This window comes from Sphaerodactylus townsendi, linkage group LG08, assembly GCF_021028975.2.
Source record: "Sphaerodactylus townsendi isolate TG3544 linkage group LG08, MPM_Stown_v2.3, whole genome shotgun sequence".
In the NCBI taxonomy this organism is placed as follows: domain Eukaryota; kingdom Metazoa; phylum Chordata; class Lepidosauria; order Squamata; family Sphaerodactylidae; genus Sphaerodactylus; species Sphaerodactylus townsendi.
Window position 1 is genome coordinate 58880078 of NC_059432.1, and position 23162 is coordinate 58903239.

A 23162-nucleotide genomic window follows, 5' to 3' on the forward strand; every position below is an offset into this window, starting at 1 on the left:
AAACAGCCTGAGTATGACTTTCTGTACTGCCAAAGTAGTTCAAAATGCTCCCCCAAATTCCTTCATCTGAGGTGGAGGAGACCCCCAGGAATAGGATCTTGGGATTCTGATGGGCTGTCACAGGAAGGAGAAACTAGGAAATTTGTTCTCAGAAGTCTGCACCTGTAGAAACACTATGCTGGATTCTACCCATATAGTTTTCAGTTTGATGTAAAAGTCAAGCACCTTGGAGAAGGACAGTCTATAAAACTGAATTAATAAATAGCAAATAAATATTAATTTAGAGAATTTCAGAACTAAGTAGATACTAGCAAAGTTGCTATAATCACTAAATACAGAAAGCTTCAATTTTTGGCAGCTAAAAGTCTCACATGAATAATGAGAAAATAAGAAGTATACCAATTTCAAGTATCTGAATAGTCCTGGCAATGGCACTCTTATTTTCTTAGGGCACCTTGAACAGATTTGAGTAGCAAAAATAACTTCAGGTCAGAACAGATTTAAGTCCAGCGAAATTAGAAAAAAAATCATTCAGATGGTTTTCTTGCTGTTACCTAGATAGTTGTACAACACCACCTGCTGTTCCAAAGCTGTATTTTCAAAATGGATTTTTTTTTGTTTTTTGGCACAGATTGCTGTAGTTAATCAGAATTACCTGCTTCACTGACGCCCTTTTAAATCAATATTAGAGATGTAGTGGGAGTCTCAAAGAAGATTATATGTTCAACACCTGCTTCTTCGAAGGACCTTGTTGAGTTGAACCAGTTTTTCTAGTAGCACAATATTCTTGCTTCAATAAGAACTAAATGGCTGGATTTGTTCAGCCCCTACGTCAGATATAAAACATCCAACTTTGGATATTTAATGAAGGATTTGTAAGGAAATATTGTACGAACACTGACAGATTACTCATGGGGAGTGGGACTCTCTTGAATGAACCAGTAATATGTTCTTGTACTTTCTTGACCAGCACATTTTATGCCAGATTAACACTGGATTTATAAAAATCCTGATATTCATCCCTTGCATTTCTGCCAAGAAATATGAATATCCAAGTTTTTAAAAATGATTTCCATTAAGATCATTTTACATCTCTTGAGGAAAAATAGTTTATCATTAATATAAGTTGTGCTATTAATATATTGTTTCTGCTTTGTTTCAATGAGATAATGAAAGTAGATGAATGTTGTGAATTTGTTCCTTTGTTACATTTAATGCTGGTAAAAAGAAATGTGATGTGCATGAGAAAGGTGACCATGAGTAATTCATGTTTGTTTGTTCCTCAGTGATATATATGAGTACCCCTAAGCAATAACAATAATAACAGGGGAGGAAAAAGAGTAGCCTCTAAACACCCAGATAAAAACAGAAGCCAGGAGCTTTAACATGCCATGTTGTTGTGGGGCCCAATATTAGTTTTGGATAGTGTATTGATATTTCATAATAATAACGAAGGGGTCTTATGATCTATTGTGTCATTTTGATTAGCCACATTGACATACCGAAAAGATTTTCAGATGGAAGCTTTTGAGTCTCAAAACTCCGTTCATCAGATAACTCACAAAAGGAGCTTTGACTGTCAAGAGCTTATACCTCCCCCCGCCCAATCTTACTAATTTCTAAGGGGCTGCTGGACTCAAGTCTAGTTTTGCCATAAAGTATAAACTCTAAAGGAAATCTTATCTTTGAACACTTCAAGATCTTCCTTTTATTTTCTTTAAAATACATATTCCAAATGAGAGACAAAGGGCAATAGAGCATGTCTAAGTGTTATTTTTCTGCTGTTTTGCAAATTATTTGACATAGGAAATAGGAAACAAGAAATGGAGCTTTACAGCTGGGATTACTGAAGACTTGAATAAGTGATAGCAACAGATTCTTGCTGAGAATAAATACTTTTTTGGTGTTTTGAAGCAATCTTTCTAACCATCTTTGTGGTCAATGTGATATCCTCCAACTATTTAGATTTTTTTAAAAATACAACCTCCTTATATTAACACTAGGGATGTGCATGCAGATATACTGAAGGGGAAAAAATCTGGAAAACCCTTTTTGGTTTCTTTTCCAGCTTAAAAAGAGGCATTATTTCATTGGAGCCAAGAAGGCAGATCCAAAAAGCTGATTTTTTTTACAGCTTTTTAGGTCCATTTTATCTTTAGCCTCTGGGGGCTGTGATTTGAGGTAGAGGCATCAAATTTTCTGCATAACTTCAGGTGTTTATCCTTTGAAGTAAACCCAGTTTTAGTAAAGTTTTGGCCAGGGGGCCCAATTTTATGGGCTTTGAATAGGGTGTCCCATCCATTCCCCATTGTTTCCAATGGAGAAAAAAGGGACACCATAAAATTGACACAATTTTCACCTGACACAATTTTCAGTAGACTTTGGGGATTCTTGTAAGGAGACTCACCAGCAATTGCACTGTAAATTTGGTGCCTTTGCCTGAAAAAAACCCTTGCCTTTGCCTCTAAAACCTTGCCTGCAAAAATTTCCCAACAGTTTTTTTCACATTGGGAAAATTTTCTTTCTGCAATTCTTAACTAAGATGCAATTCAATTTTAGTTCAATAGGAGATTTTTGCAGGGGTCTGTTGGGGGTGGGGCTGATTGTCAAGATAGAGCAAGGGCTACAATGGAAAAGACCTGGACTCTGGTTAATGGCAAGATGGGCCACCCCAAATGGTGGGATAGCCAACAGATGGCCACCTGATGAGCATAGCTGGCACAGAAGGATATATAGAAAAGGACAGTCCTTCAATTATGTGAATCCCAGGCCAGGAAGGCCTTTAAAGGTTATACCAGCACCTTGAATTAAACTTGGAAAAAGACTAGCAACCATTTTTTCACCATCAGTCACAGCTGACTTATAGTGACAAGGGTTGAGCAATACTGAAAATATTCGGTAAAATTCGGATTCAGGCTTATCTGGGCATAAAATTATTTGTATGCCCAAATAAGATGAATATCATATTCAGTATATGTATCCCTAAATTCGGGTCTGTCTGGTTTTTGGAGAATTGTTTGGGTATTGTGCGGGGTTTCAGCCTGCCGGGAGGCCATTTGTGAAGCTAGTGGCACTAAAATTACAGGGCATCTTCCCAAGGCTCTCCTGCTGATACTACCTGAGTTTGGTGACATTTGGTTCAGGGAGTCCAAATTTATGGACCCCCAAAGGGGGTGCTCCATCCCCCATGGTTTCCAATGGGAGCCAACAGGAGATGTGGCTAGGTCCTGTAAGATTTGGTAATGTGCCTTGGAAATATTGTTCTTCAGTGGTTGCTTTGTAGAAACTGCTCTGTTTTATCTATCTCTTTAAGTATTATATTTTGAAATGGTGATAAGGCCAGGATGCCAATAGAAGGGGTAAAGATAGATGTGGGTCAGAACTGGGGTCTAACCAATGACCCTGAAGATGAAATTTTTTTAATTCTTAATTTAATGAAATGTGTTTGAACAAATTTATACATATTTGAAACACATTGTATTTAGGAGTTGGCACAAAACCAGTCCCTCTATTAAGTGCATCCATTTGATCAGCTGTTAACTGTTTTGAAAAAAATATTGATAACTAAGTCTTTTGACTTCCACTCAGGGATACCTGTGAAAATCCCATTATGAAAGGGATTGCCTGGAGCTATTTTTAGCTGCTCCATCAAGATGTGAGCGGTTCTCATACTCCTCTCCAGAAGTTTTGGAGAAATCCTCAGAGATATTAGCAAAATCAGTTGAATTTGAATTTCTCCCTTTCTAGTCTGATGAAGTGACCCTCTTCCTTGGTCTTACTGAGAACTGGTTTGGACATCCAGCTATAAACATATCCCTGCATGCATCCCTATTGAATTTATGTTTTTTAATGTCCTTAATCTTATCTGAAATGGCTTTGATGTCAGCCTCAATGGTTTTTAATTTATTATCAATATCTCCATGGGAACTACCCCTTTAAGTTTAGACAGGACTTCCTCCAAATAATTTTTCTTCCCTAGAGACCTCTTCCATGGATTTTTGTATGACTAATAGCTTCAGGTCCTAAGAACATTTATTCAGAACAGCTGCCCATCTTGTTTTGAACTCTTTATTGTTAGCACAAAGGGCAATGGGTTTCTGAATTAGTGTTTAAATTTACAGTTCTTTACAGTCCTTTGACTGAAAAGCTGCGGTACAGTATATATTTGTGATTACAGTTTTATGTACCTCCCCACTGTTGAGTAATTACTGATTGCAATCTAGGCAATGTTATCAGCTGGGACTCTGTGGGGACTTGAATGGAAAAGCAAAGGTGATGAAATGAGCTTGTGTCAAAGCTATGAATCTTTAAAATAAATCATGATTTTGTGTTATGTGTGAACTGGTCAAAGATTTCTTTCATCCAATGATGCAAATATCATTAGTTATGAAGCTGCTTTATCTTGAGTTAGATAAATCTGCCATCTGGCACAGTAGATCTACCCATATTGGTAGTAATTACCATGGTATCATATGAAGGTCTTTTCTACTACTGCTATCCAAGATAATTTAATAGGAAAATCTAGGGACTGAACATATGTGCAAATTAAATAGTCATCTTTTGAACCATTTTTGTAATTTGGGTTGCCAGATGCCTGGTTCCAGTAGGGAAACCCTGCCAGTGCCCCCAGACCATCCAAAGTACTCATTAGAATAGTGGAAGGATAAATGGAGATGATGTTGTGCAGCACCATAATATTACTTCTAGCTAGGAACCAGAAGTAAAATTGTTGTAACCCTAGGCACTATAGGATTTTATGAAAAAGTCTTGGGAAAGCCCTAGAGCCATGGTTGCAGGGGCTGATGGAAATTGTAGTCCATAACATCTGGAGTGCTAAGGTTCGCCACCACTGCTCTAGAGTATAGACACTATCATGGAACATTCTGAAGTGGGCTGATTGACTCCTCTGTGACTTTACTTATGATAAAATAGTTTAGAGTGTTAATCTGTTAAACAATATGGTAAATGAAGTCACATGGTCTGATGTTAAAAACGAAAGCAACATTCTCATCTCAACCCAAAAATGCTTATAAATATAAACTACTTTTAACACATTACAGAGTTTCTACACAGAAATTACTTCTGTGTAACTATATGAAGTAATCTTGTATATTGATCATTATGTATAATGATTTTCTATGGATATTTTGTTACAAGTGCATGTGCTGGGAAGCGGCAGTTGGCTTTGTTGTGTGACTGAAATGTGTAAGATCATGCTATGGTCTATATCTAGGGATCACACACACAGAGTACAGGAATAATTTAATGCTGGCATTTTATTTCATATGACAAATAGTGCAACCCTAATTGAAGCTGGGAAGAGGAGGAGGAAAAGGTTAGAATATTAATGGAAAAAACTAATTCACGACACACACCCGTACTCTTCTTTGTTTCCAGGCCCCTTGGAACACGTCCATTTATCACTGCCATTTGTAACAACAAAGAACAAAGATGTTAATGCCACAGCAGTGCTGTGGCCCAGTCAAGTTGGAACATTGACATACATCTGGTGGTTCGGAAACAACACTGAGGTTTGTAGTTTATGCAACTAAAATTAATTGTCAAATCATGACATATTAACATTATTGTGGGGCTTTCAAATTCTCTTGTGGAATGGATTACAAACCCCTGCAAACCATAGAGAACAATTCTCAGCACCTTTATGTTGCAAATCAGCTTTTTATAGACTTGCTTAACTCTCTCTGTTTAGGCCTCATTTGCATCTTATGCAAATCACCAATCCCCCATTGGGCACAGCTGAATAGATCAAACTGAGGAAACTGCAGAGTGACAGATTATCAAAGATTCCAATATGTGGGGCTTTTTCTTTCTCTAATGTGAAATACAGACGTAAAAAAAATTAAAAACCCCTCATGTCAGAAATGCAGACTTGAGAGATAAAAGTTTTGAATCTAGCTGATGTTCATTCTGCACTGCTCCAGGGTTTAAACTGTAAATTCTAATCCATGTGCTCTGTAGGACTAATAGAAAAGGAATGTTTGCCTAGGGTACAAACACCTACACTTTCATACTGATAAACCTATATGAAGTTCTAATTTGTTCAGTTAAGCTGAAACAATGTCTCATTACCACACACAAGGAAAAGCAAAATTATATGTAGCATGTTTTTTTCTGCCCACAGAATAGGCACATAAAAGAACTGGCACATAAAAGCACATACCTCTTTTTTATGTCTCATTTGTATATTGTAGGAATTTTAGCATTGTCTGATCAAATTGATGTTTGGTGTGTTGCTGCACTTCTTACAGGCTTCCTTAATTTTCAGTAGAGAATAAAGAGAATTTAGACAGAAATGATTGAAGAAGTTTACCTTTTGCATAGGGTTGAATGATAATGATTTGGATCCAGGCTAAATTGGTATGTCCCGCTAATTTCCCCCTTCCCCTGTAGACCTCACCATGTCATGATCCATGGTTAGTTAACCCACAGGAGCAGCCTTCTATGGAGATCTGTGGGCTACTATGGAGGAGAGAGGCAAGAAAGTCCTGTTGTGCTGATGGAAAATGTAATCTGGATCCAACCCAACATGTGCATACAAATACCTTGATGAGAACACCTTTGTCCCTTGAATGATGAAAAAATACCAATTGACCATATCTGACAAATGGTTTTCATCCTGTCATATTAGTACGCATACTGATGGTGACACACAATACAGTGTGCCACACACTGCAGAATTGACATCAGTAGTCTTTTTTAAGATTATAACACTCTCTGATGCCATCTACAAATAGTAATCCCATTATTAATCTGTTGCAACTGGTCTTCAAAAGCTTTGGTTGCACCAGTGTAACAGATCACTCACAGTGGAAAAAACCACTTCTAAAATGGTGACTTTTGATTTCAAACCATGTCTGGGCTACGTGCAACGTTGAGTATTACCTCATCTCTTGAAATAATTACATTCTATCTTGTTGCTAATACAGAGGGTCCCTGCTGAAAGAATCATTCCTTTCTTTCCTCCTTTGCTTTTTGTTTCCTTTTTCTGTGTCACTTCCTTGTAAACCTCTTTTCTGTTATCCCTATCCCCATTGTGTCTCAATGAAGCGTTTCCACTGATGTTCATTGTATCATTGTGAGTCATTGTGAGTCAGGATGGCAAAGGAATATTGCTCCAGGTCAAGTTGGTTGGTAATCCTAGGATGTTTTTACCTCACTATGGAGTTCTCTTCAGGGACCTTCCTGCGGTTCATCTGTTTTTTGTACATTTTGATCTGGATGATGTGAATTCATCAGTGACGCTTTTTGTAGTCGACCCACGCGGTCAGCGTAAGAACGAGACGAGACGCGGAGATAACATCTGGTGGAGATCGCCAGCAGCGGGAGACCGGAGGTCCGTGTTCCTAGCGAGACTCCCGTCTGCCGGTTCCTGGCACCTTTTATTGTTATCCTATTGGGGGCGTGTAGGAGGGAGGACCGGGGGGAGTTCCGGGAGAGCGGGAGGTCGGGAGATCATCATGTGATGCATGATCTCATCTGGCTCACGTCGCGGAGAAGGCGTCACGGCGTCTGAGCCTAATCCTCACCTGGGGCAAGACCATTGTCCCTGCGCCCGTGATTGAGCCAGACAGTTCATGACCCGTGACTCATGGGGGGGATGAGGAGTGGGGTGCGTCACGACCGGCAAGGCAGCAGAGTCCGTTAAGCCCCCAACGTTCTACTACGGCACTGCTGGGTCGGCAGTGCACTACTACATCTCCTCCTTTTTTACATTTTAGAAAGCGGGGGGCCGAAACGCTAAGGGGCGATTTAAAGGGACGCTTGTCTCCTCCGCCGTTTGGTCAAGTTGACCAAGCTGCTTGTGCAACATTAGAACTTGGTTGCGGGGTAAGGGAAATGCGAGGGGTTTCTTACACACGTTACAGGCAATATTAGACACGCATTGAACGAAACAAGATCCGATAACAAGGCACACAATTAAACCAATGCAGAGCTGTACAATAACACTCAACCATCCTCCCGGCAGCCAGCTCCAGAGGGCTGACCACCAATGGGGCAAAACATCATACTTCAGATTAGATACAACTTCTTGCAGCTCACGTACTTTCATATGAATCAATTGGGAATTATCAGAAAGATTAAAACAACACATATTATGTACATTCTCACAACCTTGGTGATGTAATAACAATAAGTAATCAATAGCGGCACGATTGTCTAGGGTCGCTTGACGAAATTCCTGCTGCTCGGAGGCCAGAGCGTCCAGAGCAATGGAGGTAGAATTGATGGGCTTCGCAAGGGCACAGGCCAGCCGGCCAATAGTCTTGGTGTTACAGGAAACAAGTCCGGGGGCTCCCACAAGGGAAGTTGCGAGGGGGACAGGCTCCGCCTTGGAGAGGGCGACCGCGTCGTTTCGACAGGAGGGATCGAAAGGCAGAGCGGAGCGGCGGCGGCGGCGTCCGGGCTCCTGGGGTGGAGCCTGGGGTAGCAGAGAGTCCCGGCAGACAGACAGGCGGAAATGCAGCAATAACAAATAACATAACTTCAAAACTAGGGCATGCAATAAATTTAAACAGCAAAACATGGCTAAATGATACATAGGCTGGATGATGGGCGGAAGGAAGGCAACCCGTGGTTGCATAATTGTCCAATGCATGGCTCTTGCTGTTTGACTACCAAAGCTACAGAGCGATGACGTTAGAGTCCATGGATTTCTCAAGAGCGTAGGGAGAGCTACTGATAGTCTTTAGCATTGCAGGTTCAGTGATTCTCACGAGCAAGGTTGTGAGAGAAGGCGTGTTCCAACAATTATTCAAGCGGCTGAAAACAGCGGAGAGTTCCAAGGGTTAATCTATCAGGAATGTTCCTGGCTGCAATTCCAAGTTTCAGCCAGGGGCAGAGAGGGAGAGAGAATGGCGGCTGTAGATGAGGAGCAGCGACACAATAATAGCCGTCAACCTTTGAGCCATAGCTGGCCTGAATGGCAGCCTGGGTTGCGATCTCTGTGGAAGAATGGGTGTACTGGTTCCAGAGAGGTCCCTCCCATCTTGGCCCAGGCTGGAGGGTGATCGGGCTCTCTCAACAGGGCGGCGGGGTCGGATCCTCCAGGGAGGCCCCGCCCCATCTCCGGGATGGGGCTGGCCTGGCATGGCGAGCTGGACTCCTGTATAGAAGAGAAAAAACAAGCGACGCTTTTCCCCCAGGGGTTTTGCGTGCTGGCTGAGTTAATTCGTTCTTATAGATGACAATGGAAAGCCCGAGCCCTGAGTGGGGGGGGGCGGGCAATTTTTGATAGAGAATAGAGAAGAGTACTTTGGATATGGTCTGCTGGATGAGACCTTGATTGGGTCAATAGGGGGGGAAACTACTCCCCTTTTTTTCGTTTGTTTTGGCCAAGCTTTCGTTAGGCGAAGTTGGCCCATTCCGACAACGATCACTTGCAACATTCAAGGCGTTAAGAGATACAAGGCAGGGAATTGCCCGAAGGCTTAGGAGAAGGGAGAGGTCATATCCAGGTCGGATGTTTGTTTGTAAACAATCCCAATCACCGTCTAAGGTGTGGGTTTTTTGCAAAGCAACTTGAACAATTCACAATTATAGTCATATCGTAATATAGCGTCTATAGGAAAGATATAGAGAAGATGCAAAGAAAACAGTTCCTGGGCTTGAGGTTTGATCACAGGAGCGAATTGAGAGGGGTTTGCAAAAAGCCCTTTATCAGATCCTAGATCTAGAGGTGGGGTGCGTCAGCCCATTAGAAAGAGGGAGGGTGTGCAGTAAGGAAGGCACGGGGAAGGGGAGAAGTTTGGAAGTCAGCTGTACCTTCCCCTCCCGTAAGGGGACTTTGGCCGGTTTGAGCTCGCTTCCTACCTTCACAGCGGAGGCTGTGTAAGATAGGTGTGGCTGAGACCCCCCTTGGCACTGTGACTAGCCAGGGAGCCCTCAGCAGAGAATGTGGGAGCATGAAAATGATTTTGGCTTCATATGTAAACTTGCGCCACGCCAATGTGGCAGTGTGGGCTCAGATGGACGAAGGAAAAGGTTCTCAAGGAGAGGTTTGAAGAAAAGTTTTGAAGGTTTAAACTAAGATGGAGGCGGCTTGAAGCAGGTCCCATCGGTATCCTGGGGAGCACGCACGAGCTGTGTCCCGTTTAAGGCGGATGCTGTAATGGGCGAAGCCTTTCAAGGCATTGGCACACATAATCAGAAGGAGAAAAACTTTAATTGAAGCACAAGAGCATAGCTTAGAAGCAATGGAAAAATCCCTATGAGGGGAAAACTTTAGGGGTCTCTTGAAAGGGGGCAAGACATACAGAACATACATAGGCATACAGAGCACATATAAAGTAACGCAGGAGGATTGCAACTCTGATTTGAGATTTTGCTCTGAGGGTGCTGGCGATTTTGCTGCCACTGGGAGCTTTGAGCTTAGGGCTTTGCACAGGCTCAGAGGCTATGAGATCTGGTTTGAACCTTACAGCTGGAGAGGGCCAAGGGGGCTTCTTCTTCACGAAGGACTTTTGGCTTAAGGCCATTGTGCGAGCATCTTCCCCTTTCCATGCCTCATTGTCCTGTAGATTGGCTATGGGGCATTCTGAGGAGGGCTCAAAACGGCAGTCCTCTTCCGTCAGCATTCCTTTCTGCTGCAATTCAGTGACTGTGGACTCTGCAGAGATTTTGAAATGAGTGCCATTCTGGGGCACTGGCGGAGGCATGGTGACTTTGGAAGTAGAAGGGGCTAGCAGAGCAGGAAGTATAGACGTAGAGGGGGAGCGAGCAACGAGATTTAGATTAGCTGAACTTAGATTGGACTCAAGTGAGAGCATAGAGGCAGGGTGTTCCGGTGAACTTGGCAGTTTCTGCAGGATGTTTGTCCATACTTGGATGTGGATGGCTCCCTGGTGCATGGGGTCGATGACCCCTGGGATGATGAACAACCCCTGTTCAGCGGCGGAAGCTTTTGGCAAGACCAGCCTAATGGTCTCCGTGGGGATGGGATCACTATACTGAGCTGGAGCAGCGAAGATCTCATGGGGGAGCTCCGGGGAGGGTTTGAGGTGCGGATCTTGGTTCCGGGCTGGGAGAGGCCCGGGCGCGGGCCTCCCCAGCGGGCATTGGGAGCGCCCGGCCCTAGACTTTCCGGGGGGTCTTCGCCCTCTGGGGAGAGACCCTCCTCCGTCAGGGTGGTCGGCCCCCCCGCCGGGCAGCCTACAATTCCTCCCGAAATGTCCTGGCTTGCCGCAATTGAAACACTCGTCTCGGGGCTGCCTCATGGCAGCGGAGAGGGCGGCGACTAGAAGGCTGGCTTGATGGGCGAAAGACCCGATATCCTGGCAAGCTTTGAGCATGTCGGCCAGCTCGGGGTTCCTTCCTAGGCCTGTGATCGCTTTGCGGCACTCAGCGGAGGCGTTCTCCTTGGCAAGGCGCTTAAGGAGTTCGCCCTGGGCCTCCTCGTTGTCAACCTGCCTCTTGAGGGCCTCCTGGAGCCTGTTCACAAACTCAGCATAGGGCTCTTGAGGCTTCTGCCGGGTGCTAGAAAAACTTTGGGTTGGCTGCCCGGCATTGGGGACTTTCAAAAACGCCTTGTAGGCGCATTCAGAGGCGACCGTAAGGGTGGCCACCGGCAGGACGATCTGATTGTTGGAGTTACTGAAGGCATCAAAGCCGTAAAGCTGAGCGGCTGTGTAGGCGCCGCCGGAGGCGGCTGCCCTGCTAAAGCATTGCCGGCGGAACTCGCTCTCCCAGATCACAAATTGTGCAGGGCTCAGGAGCATGCGGAAGGTGGTCTTCCAGTCGTCCGGAACCATTAAGTGATTCCTCGCGACCGCCTCTAGCATGCCTCTCACATAGGGGCTGGTGACTCCTACGTCCCGCACCGCTTTGCGGAGCTCAGTGAGGATGTTATAGCTTAAAGGGCGGTACTCGACAACCCGCCGAATGACGCCACCCTCCCCCTCAGTATCTGTGAAGTGGACGGGGCACAATGCAAGAATCTCGGCATCGTCTTCCGTCAGGGTTTCTTTCTTCTGCAGATCGTGGCTAATACGTTCTGCGAGAGTTTTGAAACCCGCGCCATTACGTGGCGCTGACGGGGGTGCAGTGGCTTCGGAAAATCACGGCGGAGCAGGGGGTTGGGTCGGCTGAGCCGCGGGAGGGTTTGAAATGGGTGAAGGAGCGAGGGGGGCAGAAGGAGGACAGGCGTCCGATTTAGTGGATAGAGAAAATTCCGGGGTTGAAATTGAAGGTGAAAGATCGAAAGGAGGGCGGCCTACAGCAAGGGAGCCGTGAGGTCTGCAGGCTGATGGCGACAAAACATTGTCTCCACGTCAGTAGCAGCGACATCGGGCGCTGAGGCTCTGTGCGAAGAGTCAGCCCGATGCTTTCCCAGTCCTTGTGCTTCCATCTCCCCCCCTGGGTACCATGGCCACTGAGCTTCAATCTCCTCAACCAATTTGCGCAGCTCCCTTCTCTCTACGGGGACCCTGCCGCATTTCGTTAACGCTTTCAGTTCGTCAACGTGCTTGTCATAAGCCCTGCTTTTGCAAGCTCCCATACTCACCGGTGTTCCGCCGGACGAGAGAGTGTCCTAGGACGCGTGTCTCTGGATGCGCCGATCCAGAGGACAGGCGATACCGAACCGGTGGTCCCTGGATGCGCCGATCCAGCGGACTTCGGTATCGCGGCCCTTCCCCAGGCGACGGTGAGCAGGGTGGAGGTTCGAGGATTCCCGGGTTTCAGCACCAGCTTGTAGTCGACCCACGCGGTCAGCGTAAGAACGAGACGAGACGCGGAGATAACATCTGGTGGAGATCGCCAGCAGCGGGAGACCGGAGGTCCGTGTTCCTAGCGAGACTCCCGTCTGCCGGCTCTTCGCACCATTTATTGTTATCCTATCGGGGGCGTGTAGGAGGGAGGACCGGGGGGAGTTCCGGGAGAGCGGGAGGTCGGGAGATCATCATGTGATGCATGATCTCATCTGGCTACGTGCGGAGAGGAGCGTACGCGTCTGAGCCTAATCCTCACCTGGGGGCAAGACCATTGTCCCTGCGCCCGGTGATTGAGCCAGACAGTTCATGACCCGTGACTCATGGGGGGATGAGGAGTGGGGGTGCGATGCGACCGGCAAGGCCGCAGGTCCGTTGGCGTCCCAACGTTCTACTACGGCACTGCTGGGTCGGCAGTGCACTACTACAGCTTTTAAGGATAGTCTTTATACTAAATGTTCTGTTGATCCCATGCCAAATGTCTGCTTCTAGGATTCTTGAATTGGAATAATATTATAGTAGCTACTTTATTGCCTTCTCCAGGCCAACCATTCAAACCAGGTAAGTCAGAAGGAATATCTTTGCCTGGCCGTGCAGCTACAGATAAGGCACCCAACAAAAATATGTACCTCCCCTTTCCTTTCTTATGTCTTTGTAGCCACTGATTACCCTGGAAGGGAGCATCACATTTACATTCTCTACAGAAGGAATGAACACCATCACAGTACAGGTTTCTGCAGGAAATGCCATTCTTCAGGACACCAAGACAATTGCAGTGTATGGTGAGCCTTATTGCTTGTGTTAATCAATTCAGAAACCACCCTGATTATTTGTGACTATATTATATGGATATGGGCAAGATAAAGCTACATCAAATGGGATGTATGTAAGGCATCTAAATCAGAACACTGGACATTGAGAAGTCAGCATGTTTCCTCGGTTCTACAGTAGTTGTAAGACATTGAAGATGTCCATTATGTTCAGGACTTTGTATTCTTGTAGATTTTGTACCCCAAATGGGAATCTGGTAGGACCCAGTTCTGTAACCCAAAGATAGCAAATATACCAAATCAATCCCCAAATCAAATATTAACCCTTATTTTACTGTAGCTGTGGCTGTATTTTAAACAGAGTAATGGTTACCTTATAAAACCTTAGACCTAGTTGAAAAGAGCATTGGTCCAATACATTCATAGCAAAGCAAAATTACACCTTTCCAAGACTTTAGTGCACCATACCATCCACACATTTTGTTAATACAAAAGGAAGAAATGGCCATGTCTGGGGAATTTAACTGGGAAGATGTGGGGTTTCGATATTTTTGTCCTTTTACCATTCAGAATAAAATTTTCTTTCTATTGAAATGCAGTTAGTACTTGTCCAAACCAATACTCTCAAACCAATACTACTTAGAAGAAATCTAAGCTGAAAATGTTCATGTAGTGCTCAGAGATCCCACAAAATGGATGTATAACTTACACCAAGGACCCTTTCCCCATATTTCAAACACAGAACTCAGCATAACACTTTTTCTTAAATTCCCTGTCTGAGTTCCTCCTCCTGCTCAACCCTTTAAAATAATCGTCAGCTGCTTCCCTTATTTTGAAGGATGTTTTGGAGCATTTCAATTGCATCCTTTCACAAGACAAATATTCTAATTGCAATATAAGATGCATGCATTTTGGGTAGAGGCAGAAGGGGAAAGAAATCAGAGCAGCCACTGCAAATGAAGGTTTTGCCCGATATCAAACAGTCTCGGTAGGCTGATTCATATACCTCCAGGTCACCTCCAGGCTAGACTATTGCAACTCGCTCTACGCTGGCCTTCCCTTGCAGCTGATCCGGAAATTGAAACTGGTCCAGCATGAAACTGGACCCTTGCAGCTGATCCGGAAATTGAAACTGGTCCAGAAACTGGTCCGGCCCGTTTGCTCACGGGAGGTGCCTTTAGAGACCATATTACGCCCGTGTTGCATCGCCTGCATTGGCTTCCAGTTGAGTTCCGGATTGTCTTCAAGGTATTGGTGTTAACCTTTAAGGCCTTACGCGGTCTGGGACCTTCGTATCTGAGAGACCGTCTGGCCCCATACGTCCCACATCGGTCTCTGCGTTCAGCAGAGGCCAACCTGCTCGTGACCCCAGCCCCTTCTATGATGCGGCTGGCCTCCACTAGGGCCAGGGCTTTTACGGCCCTGGCCCCTGCCTGGTGGAATGCTCTTCCTCCAACTGTCCGGGCCTTGCGGGACCTTAACGAGTTCCGCAGGGCCTGCAAGACCGAGTTATTCCGCCGGGCTTTTGGAGAGCCCAGCCGCTGATAGGGTGCCCAGAAACAACTAAAGCCTGCTGTTCCCTTATGTAGAGATTTTAATAGCCGGATGCCATCTTATTTTAACTGATGTAATTGAATGCTGCTTTTAAATTGTTTTAACTTTTAACATATCCACTGTTTTATTTAATGTTGTGAACCGCCCTGAGCCCTTCGGGGGAGGGCGGTATAAAAGTGGAATAATAAAAAAATAAAATAAATAAATAAATACCCCAAATACTTAATCAGCTGATTGCTGACAGACCTTTGGGCTTTTCAACACTGAGAGTTTTTCTCTGGGTCAGTACTAAGCTGAAGTTTATTCAATCAGAAATTGACCCAATGATTCTAATTGAAGGGACACTGAAGAATTGTCACAGAAAGCACAAATTCATAAGTTGGCAAAATGTAAATGTCATCATTGTGAAAGGCAGCCTTTTGAATCTGACAGATGTGGGTTTTGTCAATTTGAAGATGTTTCAAGTGCCCCCTAGTGTTTTCTGAATGGTATCCAGGGTGCCAAGAGTGCGATTTCCACTGGGATGACCTCAGCCGGTTTGTACCATTATTATAATTGCTAGTATTATTATTATTAAATATATTTATATCCTGTTTTTCCTTGTAGGTCAAGGTGGCTTAAAAATCATAATTAAAACACCACAATGTAAAACTAACAACCCTGCCCCCAATAATCCTACTCTAACAAAAAACCCAATAATCTAAAACTAAATAAAACAATAATCTAAATCTAACAATAATGCCACTTATACCCAAAGAGGTTTACATTATTAGAAGCCCTGGAAAATATAATGGCTTTGTAGTGACTCCTGAAGATGGCGTCTTTCTCACTTGCTCAGAGAGCCTGTTCCATTGACCCATTCTAATTGCAATATAAGATGCATGCATTTTGGGTAGAGGCAGAAGGGGAAAGAAAGCAGTTTAAGAACTGTATTTGAATCTTAGGCCCTTTCCACATGGGCGAAATACAGCGACCCAGGGACAGCATTGGCTGCTGTTCACACAGGAGGCGCTGCTGCATTGCAGCAGCACCGTCCTGGCCGCCCCAGAGTGGCATGAAGCCGCCACTGTAAACCTCGCTCATTGAGTGAGGTTTTTGCAAAGCGGCGTCTTCCTGTTGGTGTGGTGCAAACCGCACTGCTGGGAAGACGCCGCTTTTCCTCTCCCCTCCACTGACCTCTTCTTCCAGCGTCACTCTGGAGGGCTGCAGAGATCCACCCACGCTGCCCTCCAACCCCTGGAGGTCAGAGGGCAGCATGGGCGGGTCTCTGCCGCCCTCCAGAGTGATGCTGGAAGAAGAGGTCAGTGGAGGGGTCTCGATGAGAGGTGGCTCTGTGTGAAGCCACCTCTCTGGCTGGGGAGGAAGTTGAGACTGCTCGCACGCTACAGTGCGAACAGTCCCGAAGCCTCCACCAGCATAATTTATGCCAGTGGAGGTTCATTCTGCTGCCTTTCGGAAAGCCTATGGCTGGTTTTGCATGGTGAAATTGCTCCTCTGTTAACATGGGAAATGCCCCAGTACACTGGAGAGTTCTGCATTGCCCCTGTTGCTGCAGTGTGTCTGCCACTTTGTTGCCCCACTGCTGCCCCAGAGCAATGCCATTGCTCCGCAGCTTTCACAAATTGCCAGTTTAAAGGTTCTTTTTAAATACCCCTGTGTGACCCCACCGCAGTGCGAAACTTCTGGAGCATGTCCAGACCATAAGTGGTGTATTTCATGGTGCAGGAATGGCTGGTGCAGTTTTTTGATTCTTACAAGGGACCTCTGCAAAGGGGCCAGCAATTCCCATGAACTCGTTTTGGTTCACTGTTAAAACAGGCTGTTACACCTAAAGGAGTCCCACCACAGCTGGATTAGGGGGCAGGTGAGTACCATACAGACTGAAAGGCATAATGGTGTCCCGCCATAGCCGGGGGGTGGCCGGCCCAGCATGAGCTGGGCTGGGTGAGGTTGCTTCCGGCCAGGCCCATCTCATCCACGCTGCTGCAGGTCGCAGATGAGCCATGTGAGCATCGGGGACACAGTAATGCATAGGGGGTTCCTGACATAGCTAGCAGGGGGGGTGGCCATGGAGAGGCACGAGCTGGGCTGGGCGGGGTCACTTCCAGCCAGGATCGTCTCATCCGCGCTGCTGCAGGTAGGATGCAGTCCTTTTGATCTGTGAGTCCTAGGCCATGAAGGGCTTTAAAGGTCCTAAACAGAACAGAGAGAATTGGTGAACCAAAAGAATCTGATAGAAGATACAATTGGCTACCTGACCAGTTTTCCAAACAGCAAAGCATATTATAAGATATTAATTAATCTTTTTGATTAGAAAGTAAAGCAAGTTTTTTTAAAAGTCACTTACCATATTTGAGGAGTTTTCACTTATTCCTTTTTTTCACCTAGAACAATTTCAGTCTCTACGGTTAGCTTTTTCTCCAAATCTTGATGAATATAACCCTGACATTCCTGAATGGAGACAGGACATCAGTCGAGTTATCAAAGGAGCACTTGTTGAAGTAAGTGAGAAGAAGTTTAATTACTTCTAATTCATGTTCTTTCTTCTACATTTTATTTCCACCTGCTTTGCCAGTTGACACTGGGAGAAATTCTTCGATAATCCAGTTTTAGACACGAGAATGACTTGTTAAAGTAACTTCTGTGACTTCCCTGTGGTGATGTGGGAAGCAGACACAGGTTAGATTTTGAGGTAAAGCAAACAGTTTTTGTTAATATACGTGACGATTACTGGAAGCTAGTCACAAGAGAGTGTCCAAGGCTCAGCAGCATTTATGCACTTTACATTCAGTAAGTCCTGCATTCAATGCAGAGCATCTCTAAGTAAAATGAAAAAGATCTTCTTCTGCCTAAAGCCCTGGAGAATTACAGGCACTCAGATTACACAACATCTTATGTCACTGCTAAGGTTTTATCGAGGGGTGTACTCTTGGATACTCCCAAACAAAAACATACATCTGAAATTTGCTTTTTGAAGATATCTACTCAAGAATATCCAAAATGACCCTCAAACACTCCCAAGTTACTAGAATAATAATAAAAATTATCTTCAGGAATTTTGGAAATGTTTTGGGTTTCAGGGAGGCCAGGAACAGGAGAGTGGAAACTGACTTTTTACATTTTTAAGGGCCATTATTTTTATAGGAAGATCTGACCAGTGAGAAGAAGAAGAGCAGGTTTTTATACACCACTTTTCTCTGTCTTAAAGGTAAATTAGTTTGCTATGCAAACACTGGGTCATTACTGGCCCACGGGATAATGTCGCACCATGACATTTAATTGGCAGACTATGTTTATAGTGTGGTTTGTCTGCACTTTACCCCCAGCAATCTGGGTACTTATTTTATCAAATTTTAAATGATGGAGGGCTGAGTCACCCTTTGGTTGTCTACCTGAAACTGACTTCCATCAGTTTCCAACTCAGGTCATGAACAGAGCTTTAACTGCAGTATAGCAGCTTATCACTCTGTACCACAGGCCATCATTTTCTCTAACTTTAGGAGTCTCAAAGCAACTTACAATTTCTCTCCCTGCCCTCCCCACAGCAGGCACCTTTTGAGGTAGGTAGAGCTGAGAGAGTTCTAAGATAACTGTAACTAGCCCACACCCATCAAGCTTTGTGTGGTAGATCAGGGAATCAAACTTGGTTCTCCAAATGAGAGTCCACTGCTAATGTAGAGGAGTGAGGAATCACAGCCAGTTGTTCAGATTATAGTCTGCTGCTCTAAATCACTGCATCACCATAGAAAGGCTAGGTCTACTCCTATAGAAAATAATAGCCTTTTAAAATTCAAGGAACCTCACATACTAACAGCCGTTTGCTCTGCCAGCATTCTCTTCTTTGATCTCTCTTTGATTCTGCTCTTTCAGAAAGGGAAGGAAGGGGAAAATGGACCCAATATTCCAGAATCCGAAAACAATCCAAAACGGAATCCAAAAACCCCTCCTGCCCCTCCCTTGCATGCCACCCCTCCCTCCACTAGGGTGGGTGGGCCATGTCCAGATGCCAGGCCCCTCCCTTGCATGCCACGCCTCACTCCCTCCTCTCCCTTGCATGCCACCCCTCACTCCCCTCCCCCTTGATCTTGTACCTTTCTATCCTGCATTGGTTAGGCCTCACCTGGAATATTGGGTACAGTTCTGGGCACCACAATTCAAGAAGGATATTGACAAGCTGGAATGGGTCCAGAGGAGGGCAACCAAAATGGTAACCTTGGCTGGTTTCCCTCCCCCCTGACCCAGGGAGGCCCTCCTCTGCTTTTTGTTTTTTAATTGACAGATTGGTAAAGGTACTCCCAAAAATTTGGATAATGGAACTAATTACCTTCCCTGAACTGTGGATATGAAATTATTATTTTTAAGAGGATATTCCTTTTCTCTTTTGTGGCAGGCTAGATTTGAGAAAAGGTCTTTAAAAAAAACTAAAGCAGTTATTCAGTTTCTTCTTTTTATTTTCCTTTCAGTTTATGTTGCTTCAGTCTAACATGATATCCAGAATAACTATGTTTGTGGTAACATTAAAATGTAAGAAGACGTTCTGTATCACTGTTAGTTTTTCCATGCTTAAGCTATGATGATTTCATTAATCATCACAACTGTCTTTCTTTAGCCTTGGAAAGGGAAACAAAAGCTATTTCTTCTCCATTTCCTCTATGGAGGGGAGATCAAAGAAGAAAAGTGACAGATCAAAGAAGCTTGGGGACCTTTTGACAAAATAACATTCCCAGGGAAGTAACTCCCTAAAGAGTTGCCACAAGTCTGCTGTGACTTCTTGACACTTTCTACCTCTGTTCTGAAAACTGATCTTATAGTCTGTTTCAAGAAGCCACCTCCATTCTCATAATGCAGAAAGAATGCTTCCCTTGCACAATTTTAAGCAGTATTTCCAAATAATAAACGTTAACAATCACGACCTTCGAGAACATAAAAATACATTAAAAAATAATTGAGCTTTTATATATAAAATACCGGTATATATGCTCTGATTTCACTTAGAATTTCATGCTCAATGTTTGCAGTGGAGAGCAAGAAACCCTAAGCTGGAATGTGCCAATATAAATATATGGTGTTGTCCAGTACATAACAAATCATAAGAAGAGACCTGGGGGTCTATGCTATGCTTGCAGAAAGGACACTTTCAATAAAAGAACCTATCAGTAGACCTGGTAGACTTTGATGATACCTGAGCAAAGGTATCAGTAGATACCTGATGATCAGTAGACTTTGATGATACCTGAGCAAAGGACTTCTTGGTCCTACAAGGGTTGAAGAAAACAGGTACTCACAAACAAATATTTCATTTGGAGCCAACCTTTGGCATTATCTCTTATCAATGTCTACCATTAAACTGGAGCAGATACTGTGCATTTTTTTGTTTAGCACATGCTTCACTTTTCTCAAGCAAATTTCAAGACAGTTTGATATCTTTGAATCAGAGCTGATTATGATTGCAAATAAATGATGTTGAAAATGTATATTGAATGTGTGGGAGAGCTCAATTTTGGTCTCCTGTCAACTTTGATATCCTACCAATATTTACATAGGCATCTTTATATTGTAAAATTTTACATTTACATAGGCAACTTTCTTTGGTTAATTTGTGCATGCAGGGATGATTCGAGAATTCCTTACTTCCAAATTACCTGCCCCTGGTTGAGGCAGCCCTGATGGGTTCGTTTCCCACCATTTCTTTGACTTGAGTATCCAGAGTTTGCAAAGATCAGTGCACATGTGTACTTTGTTCTTTCTGACATTAGTATTCCTCTAATTTCTTCATATTATTTTGTCCGTGCCTTCAGCATGAGTGACTGTATGCATTAAAACACTGGTACATAAGAACATAAGAACAAGCCAACTAGATCAGACCAGAGTCCATCTAGTCCAGCTCTCTGCTACTCGCAGTGGCCCACCAGGTGCCTTTGGGAGCTCACATGCAGGATGTGAAAGCAATGGGCTTCTGCGGCTGTTGCTCCCGATCACCTGGTCTGTTAAGGCATTTGCAATCTCAGATCAAAGAGGATCAAGATTGGTAGCCATAAATCGACTTCTCCTCCATAAATCTGTCCAAGCCCCTTTTAAAACTATCCAGGTTAGTGGCCATCACTACCTCCTGTGGCAGCATATTCCAAACACCAATCACACGTTGCGTGAAGAAGTGTTTCCTTTTATAAGTCCTAATTCTTCCCCCCAGCATTCAATGTATGCCCCCTGGTTCTAGTATTGTGAGAAAGAGAGAAAAAATTCTCTCTGTCAACATTTTCTACCCCATGCAAAATTTTATAGACTTCAATCATATCCCCCCTCAGACGTCTCCTCTCCAAACTAAAGAGTCCCAAATGCTGCAGCCTCTGGTGTGTATGTGAGTATGATTTGCAGCAATAATGCTGGTGTGTATGTCAGTATGATTTGCAGAAGTAAAATTAAAGCTGTTTTCCTGTCCCTGCTGAAAAATGCATATCATGAAATCTGGTTGCCTGGAAAGCAATTGTAATTAATTCTCAGAAAAAGATCAGGCTACTTTCATAGATTCATCCAAACACATGTCCAAAATCACCTACAGAAAGCTAGCAATTTAGTTTTGCAAGACAGATGAGTCCATTTAGTGTGGCTTGCATATCTGTAATAGTCCCAGTTAGATGAACACATAAGTTAGCAGCATTGCACATGTTTTGCATGGATAATGTCCTATTCTATGACCAAGGCATCCATGAGTTATGTCCAAAATGTTAGAAAGCTGCTTTCAACCAATGTTAGGCTGCTGAGCTGACTCAGTATGACACCCATGCATATCTTCTTTTTTGGACAGAAAGGAAATTATGAAACTGACCTATCTTTTTCTTTCAGTCAGTAAAGTGATGGCTCAGAATATTAATACATTTCCAGTTAAATCAATTACTTTATGACACCCCTTCTCATACAGAATTCGGACCATGCTCTAAAACTTCTCTCTCGGGTTCAGGGTACAAGTTGGTCAGGATATCACGTTTGTCCCCTTTTTCATCTCTTTTAAAACATATAGAGATTCTTGACCAATTCACGCTTTGGTCCTTTCTTCTCTATTCACACAGATGCCCTTTCCGCACGGGCCAAAAACAGCGCCCTAGGCATGACAAAAACGCCGTCCCTAGGGAGCTGTTCGCTCCCTTGCTCCCGCCCTCGCGAAGCCACTGTTAACCAACCTCGCTCTCCAAGCGAGGTTTTCCGGAAACAGCAGCTTCCAACCGCTGCTGTGCGAACGGCAGTGGCTGGAAGGCGCCATGTCCCCCACACCATCCCTGAAAGCTTACCTTGTCTCCTGGCTTCCAGCTTGTCACAGAGACCAGGGGACACAGCCCCCTGGCCTGCGACTCTAGAGCCGTTGCTCCAGCCTGTGGGGGCATGTCCCCTGCCTCTGCGACAAGCCGGAGGCCAGGGGATGAGGTAAGCTTTCAGGGACGGCACAGCCTGTGCGAAGGCTGCACTGCCTCCTGCTGCCCTCCTGGGACCGTCCATGTGAATGGTCCCGGGGGGGTGCGTTGGCGTCTTTTACGCCGATGAACCCCTTAACCGTTGCGGTGTGGAAAGGGCCAGAGACATTTTCTCAGTTCACACAAGTAGGATTGTGAGAAGGTTCTTTTGTTAAGAGATATATAAATAACCTGATACATTCTGGATTACTTCTGTATTCCTTGTTACTATCTCTATGGGCTCAAATACACATGTTATGGGATTTCAGATCTCCTGGAGAGGTATGTTCTGATACTGAAACAATGTGAGGGAAAAGTTTAAGCCCAATAGGATGCAATAAAGATTGAAATTTGCCTCTCCACTCTTCACTGTGATTGCTTCTTCTTCTTTAAAAAATATCCATTCATGGCATATGTTTGCTTTTCTTTGTTCCAAGAGTTCTCACCTATGACTACCATTCATATGGATGAGAGTGTCACATTTGCATATCAAGAAAATCTTGTGGACCCATGAATTGATGCATTTGAAGACATTAGGTTGAATCCAGCCTGTTTTTCCATTAAATCTTACCTCCGCTCCTTACTGCTGTCCCAATTCTACATGACTTCTGTTCATGCAAATCCTGTAATCCTCAGCATAATTTTTTTGCGGGTAAAGGGACACTCCC

At 44.3% G+C, this 23162-nt stretch overlaps 1 protein-coding gene across 3 annotated transcripts in view; it reads left to right on the top strand.

Moving 5' to 3' along the window:
- SORCS1 (sortilin related VPS10 domain containing receptor 1) overlaps positions 1–23162 on the top strand; it is a 505695-nt gene that overhangs the window by 442016 nt on the left and 40517 nt on the right. For all 3 annotated transcript variants that reach the window (XM_048505303.1, XM_048505304.1, XM_048505302.1), the window contains exons 20-22: positions 5398–5531; positions 13384–13507; positions 17438–17550. In XM_048505303.1, coding sequence (XP_048361260.1) covers positions 5398–5531; positions 13384–13507; positions 17438–17550 — 371 coding nt within the window. The remainder of the gene's footprint in view (positions 1–5397; positions 5532–13383; positions 13508–17437; positions 17551–23162) is intronic.